This window comes from Drosophila virilis, chromosome 2, assembly GCF_030788295.1.
Source record: "Drosophila virilis strain 15010-1051.87 chromosome 2, Dvir_AGI_RSII-ME, whole genome shotgun sequence".
NCBI lineage: Eukaryota > Metazoa > Arthropoda > Insecta > Diptera > Drosophilidae > Drosophila > Drosophila virilis.
This window is the reverse complement of record NC_091544.1, coordinates 18,878,469-18,899,057: the sequence shown is the minus strand read 5'-3', so window position 1 is coordinate 18,899,057 and position 20,589 is coordinate 18,878,469. Positions and strand designations below refer to the sequence as shown.

The window sequence follows — 20,589 nt, the reverse complement described above, 5'->3', positions numbered from 1 at the left end:
ACTCTCTACATATCCTTCGCTGTAGCCTGTGGTTGGCAAGGCTGAAGCACATCTATGATGGGTCAAACTTCTGGTAGAGTGGGAATTAACATAAGGGGCTTTAAAACTGAAGCATCTAGTTTTAAAACTGATATTGCCAGGATGCCAGCTGCTGAATGGATAAGTGTTTATTCAAGGATGTGTGGTTAAAGGACATTAACTCAGTTGTCTTAGTTAAATTGTTAACTCATGCAAGTAGTTAACTTCTTATCTAACGCAGCAGCCGACAGCAGCCACAATCACAGACAGAAAACCGCTCTCTGTCGTCTTTGCTCTCAACGCAGCGCTCGTCTGTTCGCTCGCTTGTTCCGTTCCGTTCGTGTCGACTTCGTGTGCGGCCCACTGTGCGGCGAGTCCTGTTTCACATTTGTCGCCAGTTTCAATTTCAGTTCAAATTCGTGCCTCGGCCGGATGAGTTGTGTGGTAATCGCGCGGATTTTTAACAACCGCACGTGTTGCATTCGCCTCACACATACACACACATACATACGCGCATACGCTTTCGGACAAATTACGTTACGTATACGCCGTAGCTGCCATTGCCCTCGAGGCGGCAACTGCGACAGTAATTACGCGACTTTGTTGACGTGAGTGCGAATCAAGGCAAGAAAATTATGTGAATTACATGTGAAGTGCAAAAAGGAGAAAACGAAAACCGAAACCAAAACAAAAAGAAAAGCAAACGAGAAAAAAAAAACACAAAATTAACAGGCGGAAAAGTGTTGGAGTCAGAGCTTAAAGTCTCAGCGTATAAGCGAGCGAGCATGTTAAACGGTTTGCACAATTCTGGTAAGCAGAAAGGCCCATAAATCTATGCCCATAAGCATATAGACACACGCATTTGTAGGAGTGTATCTTTATGTATTTGCTTATTTATATGTATTTATCTGCCACATTTTGTGCCCCTGCGGTTCATATGCAGATTTTTTTTGCCATCGAATTCGTAATATTGAGAAATTGATGACTGCTTCTGGCAAAACCGTGCTCGTTCTGCCCTCAGGCATACCAAACCCCAAACCCCAACCGCAAAACCCCATCCGTCCCATTCGCCTGGCAGCCACTTCATTAATATGCAGCTGGCGACATGCGAATGCTGTGCGTTGTCAAAACACCCGCTGCCCCCGTCTTTGAGATCCTAAAGTCCTGCAGCCAATATACACACACACACACACACACCCACAGACAATGTCATTTAATGGTACTGTGGGTGTGTGTGTGTATTGCGAACCTTTCTCTTGGTGTCTGCATTTGTTGAAATGAGTATCCCATAGATGGTAGCCGAGCATTATCGTCCTGCCTCCTGTTGATGATAATGTTCATTTTTGCCTTCCGCAACAATTTGCTTTGAACTTTGAGCTGAATCTCCCCTTCAGACACTACTATCCCCCTGCACATTTCCTATTTCTTGCGTGGCTTTTGATGTGACATTATTAAAGTCCTTGTTACCTCTCAGCAGGTGCCCATGGGGCGTGCTTATGTCTCTGACCAACGGTTGAGCTTTGAATTTTATGACACAATTGTTATTAGGGCAATATCCTCAAAAATGGTTTGGATTCTTCCCCTTGTTGATATTTAACTGCAAAATCGATTAAAGTGTTTTTCGAAGACATCAACTTTGACTGAAGTTTTGTTTACATATTTTAATTAATTTGTTCAGATATATTATAAAATTATAAATTATGGTGTTGCTAGAAAATGTAATTGAAACAAAATATATTTGTGTGCAAGCATTTGAATAATAATGCATTTATGGCTTAAGCAATGTATGAAAATATTTGTCTTATTATTTCATTTTTTTTTTTTTTCAAATGAAAGGCAATAAATTTGACAAAATAGTTTCGACATCTGACTAATGCAATAGTTATACGCCCAGAAGTCAAATTAGAATCCCACTTCGAGTTGCAGACTTTTTAATGCAATTAATACTCTTTACAGATTGATTCTAATTATAATAATTCGATTTATTATAATTGTAAAAATCAAAATGATATCGTTTAATTTAATTAAAATTGTAAACTGATTTTGTGTCAGTAAGTAAATAAATTGCATTATAACGAAAAGAAAAAATTCATAGTTAATATGAGAGATGCGTAAATAATTTGTAATGTTGAAAAACAAAAAACATGTTTGTTAATATTAATTATAGAAATTTACGCATTAATCATAAGAAGAAAATACGCAGGAAACACAAATGAAATTATATGGCTCAAATAACAATTAAATAATGCGCTCATTTTTATGTTTACTGTAATGTTGTTTTAATATATATTATTTATACCAATTGGCGAGCAGCTTCGGGAAATTTAATTAATAACTATTTGCGATTGGTTAAAGCCACAAACTTAACGTAGCATTTTTAGGGAGAGCTTTTAAACCTTTTATTGGCTGGCTGACAATTGGTTGCCAGCTCGTGCATAAATTATGCGCACCAAAGACAAAAAAAGGACGAAGCGCAAAAGCAACTGTCAAGGCAAAAGCAAAGGAAAATCAAACAATAATGAAGGGCTATCTTCGGCACACCGAAGACCCAATACTCTTGTCGACCCAATCTTCTCATAATACCCATAATGCGCTGCCCGCAACTGAGAAGCACAGCGAAAATAGTTAATGCCGAGTTTAGTTATTTCTTGAAGCACGCAAAACACAAGAGCCTTATCCTATGGCAGCTATAAGATATTGAGGTCTGATGTTGATACGGTTTTTCATATATATAGGAAGCATTTATTCATTTATTTTTTTTGCCAAGAACCTAATATGTACTGAGTACAACAGAAAGAGGGACTTTAACAAAGTTCCATGACGATAGCTTTAAAACTGAGAGAAACATAGACAGCATACGGACAGACAGACAGACAGACCTTACACATTTCGTAACAAAATTAGAATACCCTCGGCAAGGGTATAAAAACAACTTGCTGTTAAAATATGAAAATGTTGTAAAATTATTTCAATTCGTTTTTGCGTACGCATGCCTTAAGGTCCCTGCGCTTTAGTTTTTTTTTTTTTTTTTTTTGTTGCGGCTGTTGTAATTGGCATTGTATTGGTGCGGCGCTAAAAAGTGTGCAATATTTACAGGTTGTTTTTTTTTGACTGTATAAGTATTTGTACAGTTTTGTGTTCGGCTTTAGTTGTTTATTACCAACAAGAAAGGAATGAAGTAAGCTCAAAACAGCCAAAAAATAACAAATATGAAAATGTATGAAAACAAAAATGTGAATGCAAACAGAGCACACACTCACAAAGACACACGCATGCGACAACATCAGGTTGTGCTGTGTGTTCTCATTTAACTTTCTAAATTTCCATTTTCGACAACATAAGGCGCCATTTTTATTTGGGGTTGCACTTAATTAATTTGTGCCATATGCTTACTTTTGTTTCCCTCATAAGTTTTTATTGAAAGTGGAATAAGAGTGGAATAACAATTAACAGATTTCAGCTCTAATAAAGCAGTTTGGGCATTTTCCTCTACAGTTGTAAACATTTCTCAAAATATATTAAATTCTGTCAGAAGTATCATATATTTATCGTCCATTGAAACAACTGTATATATATATATATATATATATATATATATATGCATATGTAAATGTGTTTAGGTTTTAAGGACTCAGATAGGCAGAAAAATAATTGAACTCTCAAAATTCGCATGTCTAATTGAAAACATTTTTAATAAAAGTACGAATTTAGCTGCTAGAACTAGATAAATATTAACTGAATTTTTTTGTGAAATTGCAATAAAATATAAAAGCAAGGTTGAAGGTTGTTTATATGGCTCAAGGATCAACTCAAGCTATTGGTTCTTAATATTATTTCAATGTGTTTTATGATGCTTATCAAAATGGAAAATTGTTGCAAGTTGAAATTTTGAATAAAACGCCACGAGCAGTCCTTCCAGCACTACAAGGCGAGTTATTATTATTATTATAGCTAGGCATTCAATAAAAAATAAAAAAAAGTAACGAAAATTTTGTATCAAGCTTATGGGCAACACGGTACGGGCATGCCATGGTGCAGGACTCGTGCAGCCCCAAGGAATGCTCGACTGTGCAAAGGCAAGGCGTGGAAATTGCGAGCAAATGGAAATTCTGTGCGACTGATGGCTCGCAACAATTCGTATTGAATGGAATTTGGAGCTGAATGAATGGGGAGCGACTGAATGCTTGCAAATGAAATGGGGAAGCAAGGCAAACGGCGGTAGCAAAGTCAACAGGAGCAGCACGAATAGCAGCAGTTGTCGGTCAAGGAAGGGGAGGGGTGCATGGGCTGCAGAGTAGAGTTGATTATAAATAACGTTAAGTAAGCGCACATGAATGCATTTTGATTGTCTGCTGTAGTTTACGGCACGTTTCCTTTCCTTGGCTGCGCATGGAAATGAAGGACGACAAGTGCGGCACTAGCCGGTTCTGACTTCGGTTGTCGTTTGGCGACTCGCTGGATGCCGCTCTGCCACTTCCTTTAATGCAGCGCTAATGTCGAAAGAAACGTATATTTTTATTATTTTTATTTATTCGCTTGCTACTTTGTATGAGAATTCCAACAGCAGTCAGAACATCGCAGTCTCAGTCTCAGTCTCAGCCGCAGTCGCAGTCGCAGTCAGAGTCAGCGACATCAGCGACAACGACGACGTCGCATTTCCTTGCTGCAATTTTCCAACGCGCGCTCCGCTTTTCTTCATTTTTTTTATGTGTCGGTTGCGCGCCGTTTTTTTTTGAGGCCATGCAAAATAATGTTTTATATGTTGCAATAAATGTACGATTCTCCACATTCCAGCCCATCCACCCACTTCCCCTACAGTCGCATGACATCCCCCTTCCCATTCCCATTCCCCTAACCATCCCTTCCCATTTCCATTCGCATTCGCATTTGCAGAGGCAACGCGCATACGCAATGTTGTACGCAGTTATCCTTGCGCCCATTTTGTCTGGCTCCCAGCGAGTGTATTTGCATCTGTGTGCGTGTGTGTGCGTGAGTGTGCGTGTCTTTGTGTGTGCCAACTGACAACCTACCAAAATTTGTGCTCTGCTCGCATACGAGTATATTCCCCGAAATAAATACTCTTCAATTTCCACAAAAGAATTGTAAATATTGCAATTTATTACATTTTGGGCGAACAACAAAATATTTTCTGGATATACCCTAAGGAAGAGTATTATTATTTTATCAGCAAATGTGATTCTGTATCTTGTACGTGAATCTGTATCTGAATCTCGCATCACTTTTTTGTATAGCGGACTTTAGAAACAATTCAAACTTCGTTGTTTTCTAAACTATAAACATTTGATACTCAAGAACAAGTAAATTTTTGTAATATTTGTATTTTTAAAAATATGTTAATTTGAATTTGTATTCGATTTCTGTTATTTAAAGAAACTATGACAAAAAAGCATTTGTCTTGTTTTAAAGTTTTATTTCAAAACATACATTAGTTTATAGGAGGGTATTTAATCTTCGGCATAACAAGAGGCTTTCTTGATGTTTACTAGACTAGATTATAAATTCTTTGTGTTAGCATGTGTTATTTGATGCAGCACTCAAAACAAAATGAAAATTGGGACAGTTAAATGTTTTTCTTTAATATTAAAGTCATCTGTTTTATATTAAATTATCTGAGAGTTACATTTCTTAAACTGACAAAAAGGTATTTAGATGTGGATGAGGTAAGATGAGTGTAATTCAAGGCATATTAGCTCAACTCGATTTATTTGTACTCTGTTGTTTTGTAGAACTCTAATGCATTACTTTGCGATTCCTTTTGTGCCTTGCTTAACAATGAAATGTATCGTATGGCAATTAAATCAAAGATCAAACATTGGGCCCTTCAGTTGCCGTCAGTGGCATAAATGTTTAACGAAGCGTCGGACATTTTCGATTTTGCAGCCGTTTGTTGATTGTTGGCAGCTCGATGTTGTTGTTGTCGTTGTTGTTGTTATTATTGTTAACCCAATCGGCGCTCATTTCGGTCCTTTGGCGTGTCATTAATTGTTGTAGTTGTTGTTGCATTAACAATTCGTGCGTTGCGCCTGTGTCACGTTTCGCATGACGAGAAATTCGCTGCGTGTTCTTCTTGTTTCTGTCGTCCTTATTGGCATTGTCAATTTTGCATAATTTTCGATAAGGCAAAAAGTTAAAGATTCTTGGCCTTAAAAATGGCACAAGGAGTAGAGCAAAAGACAAAGGGAGAGAGCGAGAGAGAGACGGATAAGATAGCCTCGCAAAAGTTCGTAGAGTGAAATGTTTTCATTTTGTGCCCAGGCAGCAGACCATAAAAATCAACATACGAATTCATGCCTCCCGTCTCTCTTCTATGGCTTCACTCCCTCTTCCACTTCCCTGCACAGCATGCTGCATGTTTTTTCGCATGTTTGTATGCTCTACAAAATGCACACCCTCAGACGCCATATGAAGTTTGTGCAAATGAAAAAATGGTGAATTCCACAAAACAAATATATATAAAAATAAAAAAAAATGAAGAACAGAAACTATTTCAAATGCCAAGTCTTGCAAATATACAAGCACAGAAACAAATACCAATTTTCTTCTTCTGAATGCCGTAGAAAACTGCAAATCATTTATACAACATGTTTACAGTTAGAATTGCCATCACAATTGGACTAATGAGCAGAATGAAAATTGAATTTTCCGAGGACAAGTTCCCATTTGCTCTATAAAATAACAATTGTCACAAAACGAACTGCATGCTCATTTGGAATGATACGTGATTGTTTTTAATTGGAAATATATCGTTGGCAAGCATTTATCATTGAGCTTAAACATAAAATCAATTATGGACATTTATCAAAAATAATATTGATTGAATTTAACTTAAACTCTGCAAATATATCAGTGCTTGCATGTAAGCATATAAACTTATATTTATTTTATTTAATAGCAAGGTTTACAAGAAATGTGCATAATCATATTTTATCTCTTAAAAAGCTTGTGAATGAAAACAAAAAGTTCTATCTGTCTAATGCTTAGAATCGGTTTGATGTTTGAATTTAAATATATAAATATCTAATCATAATCAACTATCAACAAAACAAAACATTTTTTTTTTAAAACATCAGCCTGCTTTCAAGGAAGAATTTCTAAATTTTATGTTGATTTCATACTGTGTGCAACAACTAACCATGCTTGGCAAAATCTTTATTCATAATTTAATTACGTGTGAAATCCAATCTTCTGGATTGACCAGACAACTAAACTTCTCTGTCTAACACTTTATTATAGACCCTTATCGTTTCATTTTGTACAACTAATTATGCCTTGAATGAGCTTGGAGTCTTCTCTTCCTCGTATAAAGTCGTCGATTCTTAACTATTTAGCAAGTAGATAGTAGATTGTCGATAGTAGATAGATAGTCTATAGTCGTAGTTTTATTCACTTTAGTAATTCGAGACTCGGTGCCTATCTAACGCAATTCGGTCGGCTACTAAATACTATTTCTATTCCATTTTACTTGATAACGTTAATATATTAAATATGTAAAAAAAAAGCATTAGCTGCCTAAAAAGCTATTCTTAAGTGTAATACTTGTTCTACGTTGGTTCTCGATAGATTTCTTAAAGGAATTCACTTTTGAAAATCAGTTTTCGTCAACTTGCCGCACATAAACATTATTATCTACGCAATACTTAAGTTGGCATTTTATTATCTTGGCATCTTGTTTTATATGAAGCTGACTTATGCATTAAAAACTATTAGAGAAGTTTAGTATAGTTGAGTTGAGTTTTGCTGTTGGCCCAAAACTTTAATTTGAGTTTCGTAAAGAAAATTGTGAAAACGAAATGCCGCAAAGGAAGAAAAATAAAAAGGAAATCTCAATGTTAGTGAGAGGTGGTTAGTGGGCACTGGGGTAGTGCCTGCCGGTCAATACCCTCGGCATCTGTCGGCAACTGTGGCTTTCTCATATGCTGCTCGCAGAGCCCAAGTCAAAGCTGGCTTCAATTTCCTTTCAACATATAGTGTTTTGCTGCCCGCCCACCCGCAGCTCAGGAAAAACTTTATGTCATCCCACTAGAGTCGTGAAAAAGAACAGCCCCCCCTTTTGCCGCACACGCCCAAATATTTGGCAAGAATTTACGCTGTCTCACTCTAGCACTCACCGTTGGTGTCGCTTTGGAAACTTTTGCCCCACTGTGGAAACTATTTAAATTTGGTGTTGGCCTTTTTTTATTTCTATTATATTTTTTTTGATCCGCTCGCAAAAAGTTTGCTATAAATAATTTTTGCATTTTTATTGTGCATTTTTATGCATTTGGTGCGCGGGCTCGATATCGAAGTTGGCTCGGAAATAAATATGAAAAGTTTTATTTATGTTTGCGGCCAGGACTAAGTCGTGGCTAGAGCCGAGAACCAAAGAGTCCGCGGGCGTTATATTTATGGCATTTGTTTGCCAACAAGTTTCAATAGCTCAATCACGCCATCGGCTCAGCTAAACAAATAGTAATCACATGCAATATTCTTGCTGTAAGCGTGCTCCACACCGGATTTCTATTTCTACTTCAACTTTATGTATATATATATTTTGTTTTCGCCCACAGTTCGAGCGACAAACATCATCAATGTGAGTGCTGCGTGGCTTTTGCTGTGCTGCTAGCTGCTCCTGGGGGCAATGAAATCGAGGAAGCTGCCCAAGGTTTGTGGCCTCAACTGCTTGACCCTTGTCTATTTACCGCTGATGCTGCCCATTCTAAGATGCACGGCCATTGGCACAGACAGCGGAAGCAACAGCGGCAGCGGCAGCAGCAGCGGCGACGCGGACTTCGACTATCGTATGCAGCGTGTGCGGAACGTGCTGAAGGAGGTGCCGCTGATCGACGGTCACAACGATTTGCCCTGGAATATACGCAAGTTCCTCAAGAATCAGCTGAAGGACTTTCACTTTGGCAGCGATTTGCGCGAACTGGCACCCTGGTCCTCGAGCGCCTGGAGCCATACGGATCTGCGTCGTCTCAAAGAGGGCATGGTCTCTGCACAGTTCTGGTCCGCTTACGCGCCCTGCTCCTCACAACATCTGGATGCAGTGCAGCTAACGCTAGAGCAGATCGATTTGATACGACGCCTAGTGCTGCTCTATCCGCATCACATGGCGCTGGTCACCAGCGCCGCGGGCATCGAGCAAACCCATCGCACGGGCAAAATCGCCAGCCTGATTGGCGTCGAGGGTGGCCATGCGATCGGCACCAGTCTGAGCGTTTTGCGCATGTTTTATCAGCTGGGCGCTCGATATCTTACACTCACTCACACCTGCAACACACCTTGGTAAGTCGAACGGCTACAGCCATTGGTTTGGCAAATTATTAATAGATCAACGTTTACAGGGCGGACTGCTGCAAAGTTGACGAGCCGGGCAAATATCCACACATAGGTGGACTCTCCCAGTTTGGCAAGGTAATTATAATTTGTTTGCTCAATAGATAAGCAAAGAGAGAGAGAGAGAGAAAGAGAGAGACAGAGAGAGAGAGAGAGAGACAGAGAGAGAGAGAGAGAGAGAGAGAGAGAGAGAGAGAGAGAGAGAGAGAGAGAGAGAGAGAGAGAGAGAGAGAGAGAGAGAGAGAGAGAGAACGTCATATCTCCGCGCGGAAATATGTCGTTTTGGAACGTCATATCTCCGCGCGGAGTTATGTCGTTTTAGAACGTCATATCACCGCGCGGAGTTATGTCGTTTGGGAACGTCATATCACCGCGCGGAGTTATGTCGTTTGGGAATGTCATATCACCGCGCGGAGTTATGTCGTTTTGGAACGTCATATCTCCGCGCGGAGTTATGTCGTTTGGGAACGTCATATCACCGCGCGGAGTTATGTCGTTGTGGAACGCCATATCACCGCGCGGAGCTATGTCGTTTTAGAACGTCATATCACCGCGTGGAGTTATGTCGCTGTGGAACGTCATATCACCGCGCGGAGCTATGTCGTTTTAGAACGTCATATCACCGCGTGGAGTTATGTCGTTTTGGAACGTCATGGAACGTCATATCTCCGCGCGGAGTTATGTCGTTTTGGAAAGTCATATCTCCACGCGGAGTTATGTCGTTTTGGAACGTCATATCACCGCGTGGAGTTATGTCGTTTTGGAACGTCATGGAACGTCATATCTCCACGCGGAGTTATGTCGTTTTGGAACGTCATATCTCCACGCGGAGTTATGTCGTTTTGGGACGTCATATCACCGCGTGGAGTTATGTCGTTTTGAAACGTCATATCACCGCGTGGAGTTATGTCGTTTTGGAACGTCATGGAACGTCATATCTCCACGCGGAGTTATGTCGTTTTGGAACGTCATATCTCCACGCGGAGTTATGTCGTTTTGGAACGTCATATCTCCACGCGGAGTTATGTCGTTTTGGAACGTCATGGAACGTCATATCTCCACGCGGAGTTATGTCGTTTTGGAACGTCATATCTCCACGCGGAGTTATGTCGTTTTGGGACGTCATATCACCGCGTGGAGTTATGTCGTTTTGGAACGTCATGGAACGTCATATCTCCGCGCGGAGTTATGTCGTTTTGGAACGTCATGGAACGTCATATCTCCACGCGGAGTTATGTCGTTTTGGAACGTCATATCTCCACGCGGAGTTATGTCGTTTTGGAACGTCATATCTCCACGCGGAGTTATGTCGTTTTGGAACGTCATGGAACGTCATATCTCCACGCGGAGTTATGTCGTTTTGGAACGTCATATCTCCACGCGGAGTTATGTCGTTTTGGAACGTCATATCTCCACGCGGAGTTATGTCGTTTTGGAACGTCATGGAACGTCATATCTCCACGCGGAGTTATGTCGTTTTGGAATGTCATATCTCCACGCGGAGTTATGTCGTTTTGGAACGTCATATCTCCACGCGGAGTTATGTCGTTTTGGAACGTCATATCTCCACGCGGAGCTATGTCGTTTTGGAACGTCATATCTCTGCGCGGAGTTATGTCGTTTTGAAATGTCATATCTCCGCGCGGAGTTATGTCGTTTTGGAACGTCATATCTCCGCGCGGAGTTATGTCGTTTTGGAACGTCATATCTCCACGCGGAGTTATGTCGTTTTGGAACGTCATATCACCGCGTGGAGTTATGTCGTTTTGGAACGTCATGGAACGTCATATCTCCACGCGGAGTTATGTCGTTTTGGAACGTAATGGAACGTCATATCTCCGCGCGTAGTTATGTCGTTTTGGAACGTCATATCACCGCGCGGAGTTATGTCGTTTTGGAACGTCATATCTCCACGCGGAGTTATGTCGTTTTGGAACGTCATATCTCCGCGCGGAGTTATGTCGTTTTGGAACGTCATATCTCCGCGCGGAGTTATGTCGTTTTGGAATTTCATATCTCCGCGCGGAGTTATGTCGTTTTGGAACGTCATATCTCCACGCGGAATTATGTCGTTGTGGAACGTCATATCACCGGGCGGAGTTATGTCGTTTTGAAACGTCATATCTCCACGCGGAGTTATGTCGTTTTGGAACGTCATATCTCCACGCGGAGTTATGTCGTTGTGGAACGTCATATCACCGGGCGGAGTTATGTCGTTTTGAAACGTCATATCTCCACGCGGAGTTATGTCGTTTTGGAACGTCATATCTCCACGCGGAGTTATGTTGTTTTGGAACGTCATATCTCCACGCGGAGTTATGTCGTTTTGGAACGTCATATCTCCACGCGGAGTTATGTCGTTTTGGAACGTCATATCTCCACGCGGAGTTATGTCGTTTTGGAACGTCATATCTCCACGCGGAGTTATGTCGTTTTGGAACGTCATATCTCCACGCGGAGTTATGTCGTTTTGGAACGTCATATCTCCACGTGGAGTTATGTCGTTTTGAAACGTCATATCACCGCGTGGAGTTATGTCGTTTTGGAACGTCATGGAACGTCATATCTCCGCGCGGAGTTATATCGTTTGGGAACGTCATATCACCGCGCGGAGCTATGTCGTTTTGGAACGTCATATCACCGCGCGGAGTTATGTCATTTTGGAACGTCATATCGTTTTTTTTCCCCTTTGACAGCTTGTGGTGAAGGAAATGAATCGCTTGGGCATGATTGTTGATCTGTCGCACGTATCGGTGCCAACAATGTTGGATGCATTGGCTACATCTCGAGCGCCGCTCATATTCTCGCACTCCTCGGCGCATGCCATATGTAATAGTTCTCGGAATGTACCGGATCATGTATTGCAGCGCATTGTACGTAATAAACAGGCTGCAAATGAAAGCCAATTAAATACTGGACCCTAATCTAATGGGGCTCTCTTACTTTACAGGCCATTAACGGCGGCTTGGTTATGGTTGCGTTCTATCCGCACTTTGTCAGCTGCTCGGGGCAGGCGACACTGTACGATGTTGTGGGTAGGTTTGCCGATTTAAAAGAAACTTAACTATGGAATTAACCTATTTTGTTCTGTTCACTTTGCAGCGCATATAAACCACATACGCGAGGTGGCTGGTATTGACCATGTGGGCATTGGGGCTGGCTACGATGGCGTCAATCTGTAAGTTAACAAAGCAATTTTGTTGGTTGTTGTTATGTTTTGCTATATTCCGCGTATGATTTTAGTATTTCCTTGTTATTTATACGGAATGTTTTTTTTTTTTTTTGTATGATCTTTTGACAGCGTGCCCAAAGGCTTGGAGGATGTTTCAAAATATCCGCATCTCTTTGCAACCCTGCTCGAGTCAGATAAATGGTCTGAAGGGGATATAGCGAAGCTGGCTGGACGAAATCTCATACGCGTTTTCAAGGAAGTCGAAGCGGTGAGTGAAAAGCCAAAAAAAATTGCTAGAAAAAACATTTTTGCCCATTCGCATTCCATTGTTCACTGTGTACTGCATTTTCTGGATGGCTTCGACTAGTTGTGTATTACCTTGCGGATTAAGGCTTAGTCAGAGCTCTAGACAAAAGCACAATTCTTGGTCAACAAAAAACGTGTCCCAAGTTGAGCCACTGTTGAGCAGCTTCAAAAAAAAAAAAACAAAAAAAAAACCCAGTAAGAAGCTGTAGTTGTAGCTGTAGCTGCTGCCGTCTGCATTCTCTGGCTTGCTTGTTATTGCACATGGAAAATTCCTTTCAAAGGATAAAGAGAATAATGTGGCTTTGCAATGGAATTTGCACATTCTTGGTGCGTATAGCGAACGGGCCAAGAACGGAGCGGAACTATGACTGGGGCGACTCTGGCGTCGAAAAGACGCAAGTTGTGAAATAATTTTAAAAGGATTTTCAAATGGTTATTCCGATATTTATACATGAGCATGACCAGCAGTCAGCAGACAGCAGTCAGCAGCCAGCACTAGAAGCTGCTGCAGTTTGTTTGCGGATGTGGTCAGCATGTTTGCTCTATGCTTAGCTGGCCAGGATCGGCTTGCTTGCAGCTTCTATTTGTTCCTTTGGCAGCTCTGTTGCTGTTACTTCAATTCAATTTAATTCAATACGCCTTGCCTGAATGTTGAATTGTCAGTCACTGTGTGTGCGAGTCCTTTGAGCAGGTCACTCCATCGACTACGAATGCCACTCAATGCTTAGCACCATTCAGCCAAGTATTCGAAGAGAGTTTGCTTTGCAGTCGAATGACTGCCTGAGCAAACATTTAGGATCAGACTGTTTGGTAACTATTGCAAAGGAATTTTGTTCATCCACAAACGGCTTACACAGTTTTATTTTTTTTGTTGAAAGTGGGAACTGCTTGATTTTGCCAGCCCTAATTGTTACATATTCATTTTGCAATAGATGTATTGTTAATTTTTTGGAGCAACAGCATGAGGTTTTTGTTTATTTTTGGCCACTTTTGAAAGCACATGCGTTGTTAAATTTTGTCCATAGTTTGATTAAATTGCAACTTAAATTTTAATTTAATTAACGTTCTCATATAGTGAAATGTGAAACTAATATTTTGTTTGGGACCTTTATTGCTATTGTTTGAAAACTAATTTAAAATGTCCAAGTCGAGTTGGTAGCTGGTCATTTAAAGATTTAATACCAAATAATAATAAATCATGCGCCCCTCTTTGAACTTTGCGCGTGTGGCGCTCATTTTATTGCTATTGCTCATTATAAAAACCCCCATAAGCTGCGCCTCACGAAAAAGAGATGCCGCAGCATTTTTTTAATTTTGCGCTTGTCTCTGCGTCTGCGAACTTTAATCATATTCCTATTCTCTGGTTCTCTGACGCTGACTCTGACTCTGACTCTGTCCTCGACTCTGACTCTTACTCTTACTCTGAGTAGCGAGGCTGACGCCTTATCTGCCTGCAACATTGTAATTAGTTTTGGTTCTGCGCTTCTTTTCTATGTGCACTGAGCAAAAAGTAAACTACATTCCGACAATGGCTCCTCTATGTGATTACAATGAGCTCTGCCATGTACATACTTACTTAGTAATGTGTATGCGAAGGGAGCCGCATGAGCAAGGCAAAAAGTGTTGCCGACTCTTGCAAAGCTGCTGATTAAAATCGTTGCGCTTTTATTGCATTTTGCACTCAGGAGCAATAAAAAAATGAATATAGATATTTATATATGAAAGGCAGCTATAAAGTATATATAAATATATATTACAGCCTTTAGTGTTTATTATATGGCATAATGCTCATTAAGAATTGTGCTCGCATTGTTATACTTTGCAGTTTGTTGCCATTTTTGTTCACTCTGCCACAAAGTAATTAAAAAATGTTGCCCGGTGCCCTTTTTTATTTGAGTATTATTTTATACGTTTGGTTCCAACGCGCGGAACCCAACCCGCGTAAAAGCTTGATACAAAAAAATCAGCGCACAACTCTTATGCAAGGCCCATTTATCGCGTTTGGTGACCCGAATTTGCTATAAAATGTATATTATCGCAGCCACCGTCTCCTGTAATGCAATTAAATGAACACAAAAACCTGTTCAAACGTTCAATTATTAGACGCTTAATGCTCTTTCCCTGGAGAGGGCGCAAACCCAAAGCCTTGGCCCAGTAGGTCAACAGGGACTCTTGTCGTGTCTCTCGTCTGTGTCTCTCGTCTGTGTCTGTGCTTGTATTTGTGTTTGTACTTGTATATGCTTATGTGTATAAGTGTGGGCATGGGTGTTGGTGTTTGGAGTGGGCGTTGGCATCGTTGTGATAATTAAGCAAGTCATAGAAATTAGGCAAAAGGCCATTTTAATGATTGTCATCTCTTATGCAAACACTCACACGCATACTAATGCCTATTTTATACCCTTTCATGCCAGACACGCACGAGGACTTATTATGCTTGCGACTTGTAGTCCTTGTTATGTGTTCCAATTAAATAAATCAGCTTCAATTCGACAGGTTTCATATATTTTTTGAAATTTTAAACTAAATGTATTATTATAATAAATATTATTATAACAATTAATCATTTAATGCTTACTGTTATTATAAATGTTATGCTAGTTATTTTATTAATTTAAAGCAAACTTTGCTTGAAGTACTTTAAATTTTATATAACGCCCACTAGCTACCATTAACCCATAAGTGTGTCGAAGTGATAAAAATAAGCGAAATTAGGGCAATAGAGATTTGAGTCAGCTCGTGGGAATGCTTCAGTTCAGCTCATGCTGTGGCGCCTTTTCAATGCGACCCAACAACAACCACAAATGATGGCTGGGTATGTGGGTGAAGGGGTGTGGCGTACGGGGTGCATGGGTAAGGTCTGGGTGGCCTTTTGATGGTGCTACAGGCCCAGCAGCCATAGCCATGAACATGATAATTTTCTTGACGCCAGTTTTTATCTAGACAAAAGCAGAGGCAGTCAAGGCAGCTGAGGATCTGCTGAGGTCGTTGCTTGTGTTTGTGTAAATGTATCTTTTATTTTAGCCTTTTATGAGAGTATCTAATGCGAGCATGGAAAGGCATTTGGCACGACACATAGCCCAAGTGGCGGCATTGGGCAAAAGTCCTCGGCAAATGGCAGCAATTTGTGCGAGACAAATTCATTTAAATATCCTTTTGCCGGCCTGTGTCTGTACTCAGCCTCTATGGATGTATATGTATGTGTGTGTGTGTGTGTGTGTGTGCGCGCGAACTGACCTTCTTACAATTGATTTGGTTAGCATGAAAATGGCGCAGCGGCTCTTTAACAGCCATTTTCGCTTTGAACTTTTCACTCAAATGTAACAGTGAAATGTGCTTTTCATTAATGCAACTCAAAGCGGCCGGGAAAGCGTAGCCAAAGGCAAATCCCACAAAGAACTTATAGGGTAATGGGCGGAGTGGGCGTGGCCAAAGTGCAATGACTGCGGCTCACAGTCTGAGCCAAAGCTGACGTTTTATTGTTGTTTGTATGTGGCAAGCAGCGCGCACATAAAGCCTCATAAAAAAGTCGTAAATTCGATTGTTATACGGCAAACAAAGCACCGGAAATGGGCTGAGCTGGCTGCCTCTGCCTGTCCCACCCATCCTATCCTCGCTGGCTGCTGCCCTTCTTTAACTGCGGCTGCCTTTTCTTCGCCCTCTGTCCTGTCCCCGCACTGACGCAGCTGTGCGGCCTTAAAAGGTGTTTGGTGTTGAAAACAAAACATTTTTTGTTGTTTTATTTTATTTTTTATTTTATTTTTTTTTTCCTTTTTTCTGTTTTTGTTTTTGCATATATTTTGTTTTATTGTGGCTCCCGTTTCGCCTGTTTTTTGCGCGGCATAAAATGTGCCTCAAACTTTCTGCAAAGCCCACACTAAGTTGGCCAAACAATACGCAAAAGGCTAGAACGAGCTTCTCTGTGGGCTTAGAAGTCCTTTAAGGACTCGTTGTAATGCGTTGCCAATACGGCCTGTGAATGGCTTTGTAAGGCTAAATAATTTAATGGGAATATGATTACTTTATAAGTGGCTAGGATCAGTATAACGATGAGAATTTTTCTTGCTAAACAGGTTTCTGCAGCCAAATGACCAAATGAACCCGCTTAAGTTACCGAACAAATTAAATTCCTTTAAATTCTATTCGACTTTGTTATAAAATCATTTGTAAAGTTGTTACTATAGCTTAAATTAACGGTTTTTTGCTTCATCCGTAATTGTTTAAAAATATTTTTAGGTTTAAAAGAGATTCTTTAAAGTGTAATAAAAATAATAAAAGCTTATTTACAGCTTAAATTTTAAGCAGAAAATATTATACGTATAAGACAGTGCAGTACACCTTGATAAGTATAAATATTGTATTGCTTTAAATTAAGTATTATTATGTATTAAGTATTATTTTTATGACATTTAATTATCTTCTTTATTAATAATAACTCTTGCCTACAAATTAAGTGAGCAATAAAATAGTATATAATGGAATTGTGATGACAAGCTACATTACAAATCCACCAATGTGTATTTAAAGGCAAAGAAAGTATTTATTTCACGTTTGAACTCATTTCATATTTTTATATATTTTTGGACAATTTATTTCAATTCGTTTTTGGTCAATTTTCAGTATGCAGCACATTCAATTCAATATCTATTATGCCTGTCATATACTCAACATTTATGTAATTAATAACGCAAAATGCTTCTAAGAGTCAACATAAATTGAACTTGCATTTGAATAGTAAGCAAAAACTTTCTCCATTTGCTTTGCACAGCTGAAAACTTAAGATGTGCCAATTGAATACACCAAAATTGTTCGCATATGCCATACACTTTTATTAGTTTTTGGGCGCAGCTGTTGGCAAACCTAATCAAACTACATTTATATTGCGCATACGCCGCATGGCACAGAAGTTTTAGTTGAGAAGTATTTAAGATTTGTTTTTATTTGGTTTCCATTTCAGGTGCGTGATCAAATGGAATTATTGCGAGTGCAACCGATTGATCAGTCAATTCCAGCTGAGGACATTATGGGCAGATCCTACTGTCGGTATCAAGGACCAAGAACGTGATAATTTCTTCATATGTAAAGTTTTTGCATGCTTTTGCAAACACATACACACACACACACACACACACACACATACCCACATCAATGCCAGGATCTAGAGAAGGGAGAGAAGAAATTATGTCAAGCGTACGTGTTGTAAAGTGAAACTTGTTTTAGGTTAATTGACAAAGTTTTTTCGTCGTTACATGCGAGCATTTGTTTTTATAGTGTATGTGTGTTGAAGTATGTGTACCACACATTCACACACACACACACACACGTGCTTACTTACACCCACACACATATATTTTCAATCGCTCAGACTCCAAGCAGCAGCTGCTGCCTGGCAACATTGTGCGCAGCTGGCCGTGCACATAAACAAATACAAAGTGGCATAGCGGCAGCCATACTTCACATACACACACTAAGGCACACATATGCCCACCCACTATATTCCTTCCGCCCTTCTCGTCCTGGCAACCACTTCAACACTAAGGTTACCATAGCTTAGCCAACATTGTATAAATATCATTGTCATGTTTATTTTCATCTTTAGCACTTAGTAAGGCAAGGATCCGCAAAGAGTAAGCAACAAAAAAAGTAGCTAAGACCTAGACAAAAGCGAGAATACAAGCGTAGGGCAAACGCACAAAAACACAACAAACATAAAAAAGGAAAGACAAAAGCTGGCTAAAAAAGCAAAGAATAGGAAAAGTGAAAACACACACAAAAACAAAAAAAAATACAAATAAAAAGATCGTCTCAAATGTCCTGATTCAGGCGGAGAGCATAAACTAATTTTCATTGCATATTTTTTCTATGAAAAAGTTATTATATAAAAATTAAAAAAATATTTAAATATGCCTATGGAAGCTATATACATATATGTGGCAAATTACGAAGAACATTGTTCTTTTTTGTTATAAAGAAAACCGACAAGCTCAATGCATAAACATTTTACTCAGTTTTTTTATTTATTTTTTTTTTATATAAAATGATTCATCGTATTACCTATTTTGCCCGAATTTCGCTACAGCTTGGTAATGTAATGACTGCAGTTGTTAAGCACAAATGAAAAGCTGCGTCCATCAGTGGCCATTAGTCTATTAAATTACAATTCAAATTAAAACAAAGCGTTAGTTGATTACATTTTAATTTCGTTTGGAGCTTAACCGAAGTGGTAGAAATTGTACTTTTAATGAGTTAATTAAAATTAAAAAATTAATTAGTCAGGTGCTTTCGCGCGCACACTAACACACTAACTATGCGAACGAATTCTACACACGCACGTTTAGCATCGTTTATGGATTTTGAGGGCTTCGACCATAATTTTTTAATCGATATTCAAATAATGGGAACTAAGTATTGTGTAATTATGAAATCCAAATAAAAGTCAACCCGCCAAAAACATTGCAAATAAGTTCATTAATCCATTGAAAAATATACAAAATAAATAGATGATGAATCAAATACCAAGAGATGACATTGAACAAAAGCAGTTTTAATAAAAGAATTGCAAAACAATAAATGTTTATCAGAATCATAAAAAGAACAAAGCATATTTCACAAATAATAAAATATATACAAACATAAAGGTACATATTTTTTTTAAATTATTGATTACAACAACAAATATAATTTTACAAACAATTTTCATCTGAAATGTGAACAAAGCTGTAATTGTTTGTTTGGCTTAGGTTGGGGTTGTACCGTGCAGGCAAACCAATAAACCATAAGCTAAAACAAACAAGAGCATTTCTTTTGTAAAAATAAAATACCAAAACATATTTAAAGTTTAAACGGGGTGAAACAAAGTGAAGTTAGAACAAAACAAAAAACACATGTGATCGGAAATTTAATTATATATATTATAATAACTATGATTATTTAATAGCTAAAAAAAGGTTTACAGGATAACACCACACAACTACGGAGAGCAAACACTTACCTACTTATAAACAAATATTTAAACAATTTCTACTGACTAACAGCAGAGGCTGAAGACAGTTGTAAAATTTGCCACATAAACAAATACATTTATTGATTACATTAAATTATACAACTAATGATAATGATAACATTAATTAACCTAACTGTACTCCTATAGAAAATTCCAATAAAGAAAATAATATATATATAAATATATATATGTATGTAGCTGAGCTCAACAGACGCCAAAATGGTTTTGCCTGAGTGAACAGCGTATTACCCTTGTAAATATTTGTATGAATAAATAGCAAAAACATTGTATGATTATGTGTAAGACATAAAATAAAATTAACATAAAATGTTGTGGATAATAACCAAATTGAGAATTCTTAAGTGTGAACTATGAGTAAATGTCATAAGTGGCCAGAAGAAAGTGGAAACTGAATAAAAAGAAATAAATATTAACACATAAATGGAAATTTCTGAGAGTTTTAGCGAAATGTAAGTAAACATCATTTACGAACCCATAAATAGCTCTCAATTTGTCCAATCCAAAATGCCTGTGGGCAATCTTTTGGCTTAAAAATACCTTGAAAGATTCCTGGCAATGCGAACGCTTGTGCTTAGACACCTTCCGATAACTAACAGCTTATCTGCATACTCTGACTGCCGCCAATAACTCTTCTAACATGGATTTCACTTTTAGAAGTGCTCTTGCTGTTGTCTGCCGGAGGAAGACTTCCCAACAGCCATCAACGCTGAAACACTTCCTGGAACTTCAAGTC

General features: G+C 39.0%; 1 protein-coding gene across 1 annotated transcript; it reads left to right on the top strand.

Moving 5' to 3' along the window:
* Nucleotides 1-446: 446 nt before the first annotated feature.
* On the top strand, nt 447-20,285 carry LOC6630017 (dipeptidase 1). Its single transcript, XM_002053374.4, has 8 exons — nt 447-828; nt 8,586-9,306; nt 9,366-9,435; nt 12,054-12,230; nt 12,308-12,392; nt 12,460-12,535; nt 12,659-12,797; nt 17,790-20,285. The coding sequence occupies exons 2-8, from the start codon at nt 8,657-8,659 to the stop codon at nt 17,895-17,897; spliced, it is 1,305 nt and encodes a 434-aa protein (XP_002053410.1). The 5' UTR covers nt 447-828; nt 8,586-8,656; the 3' UTR covers nt 17,898-20,285.
* The last annotated feature ends 304 nt before the right edge of the window (nt 20,286-20,589 follow it).

Bases quoted from the DNA above. Each gene is read 5' to 3' on its own strand.
- LOC6630017 (XM_002053374.4), top strand. From the start codon at position 8,657: ATGAAATCGAGGAAGCTGCCCAAGGTTTGTGGCCTCAACTGCTTGACC. The intron at 9,436-12,053 runs GTAATTATAATT...CCCCTTTGACAG, and splicing joins GACTCTCCCAGTTTGGCAAG to CTTGTGGTGAAGGAAATGAA. The intron at 12,231-12,307 runs GTACGTAATAAA...CTTACTTTACAG, and splicing joins ATCATGTATTGCAGCGCATT to GCCATTAACGGCGGCTTGGT.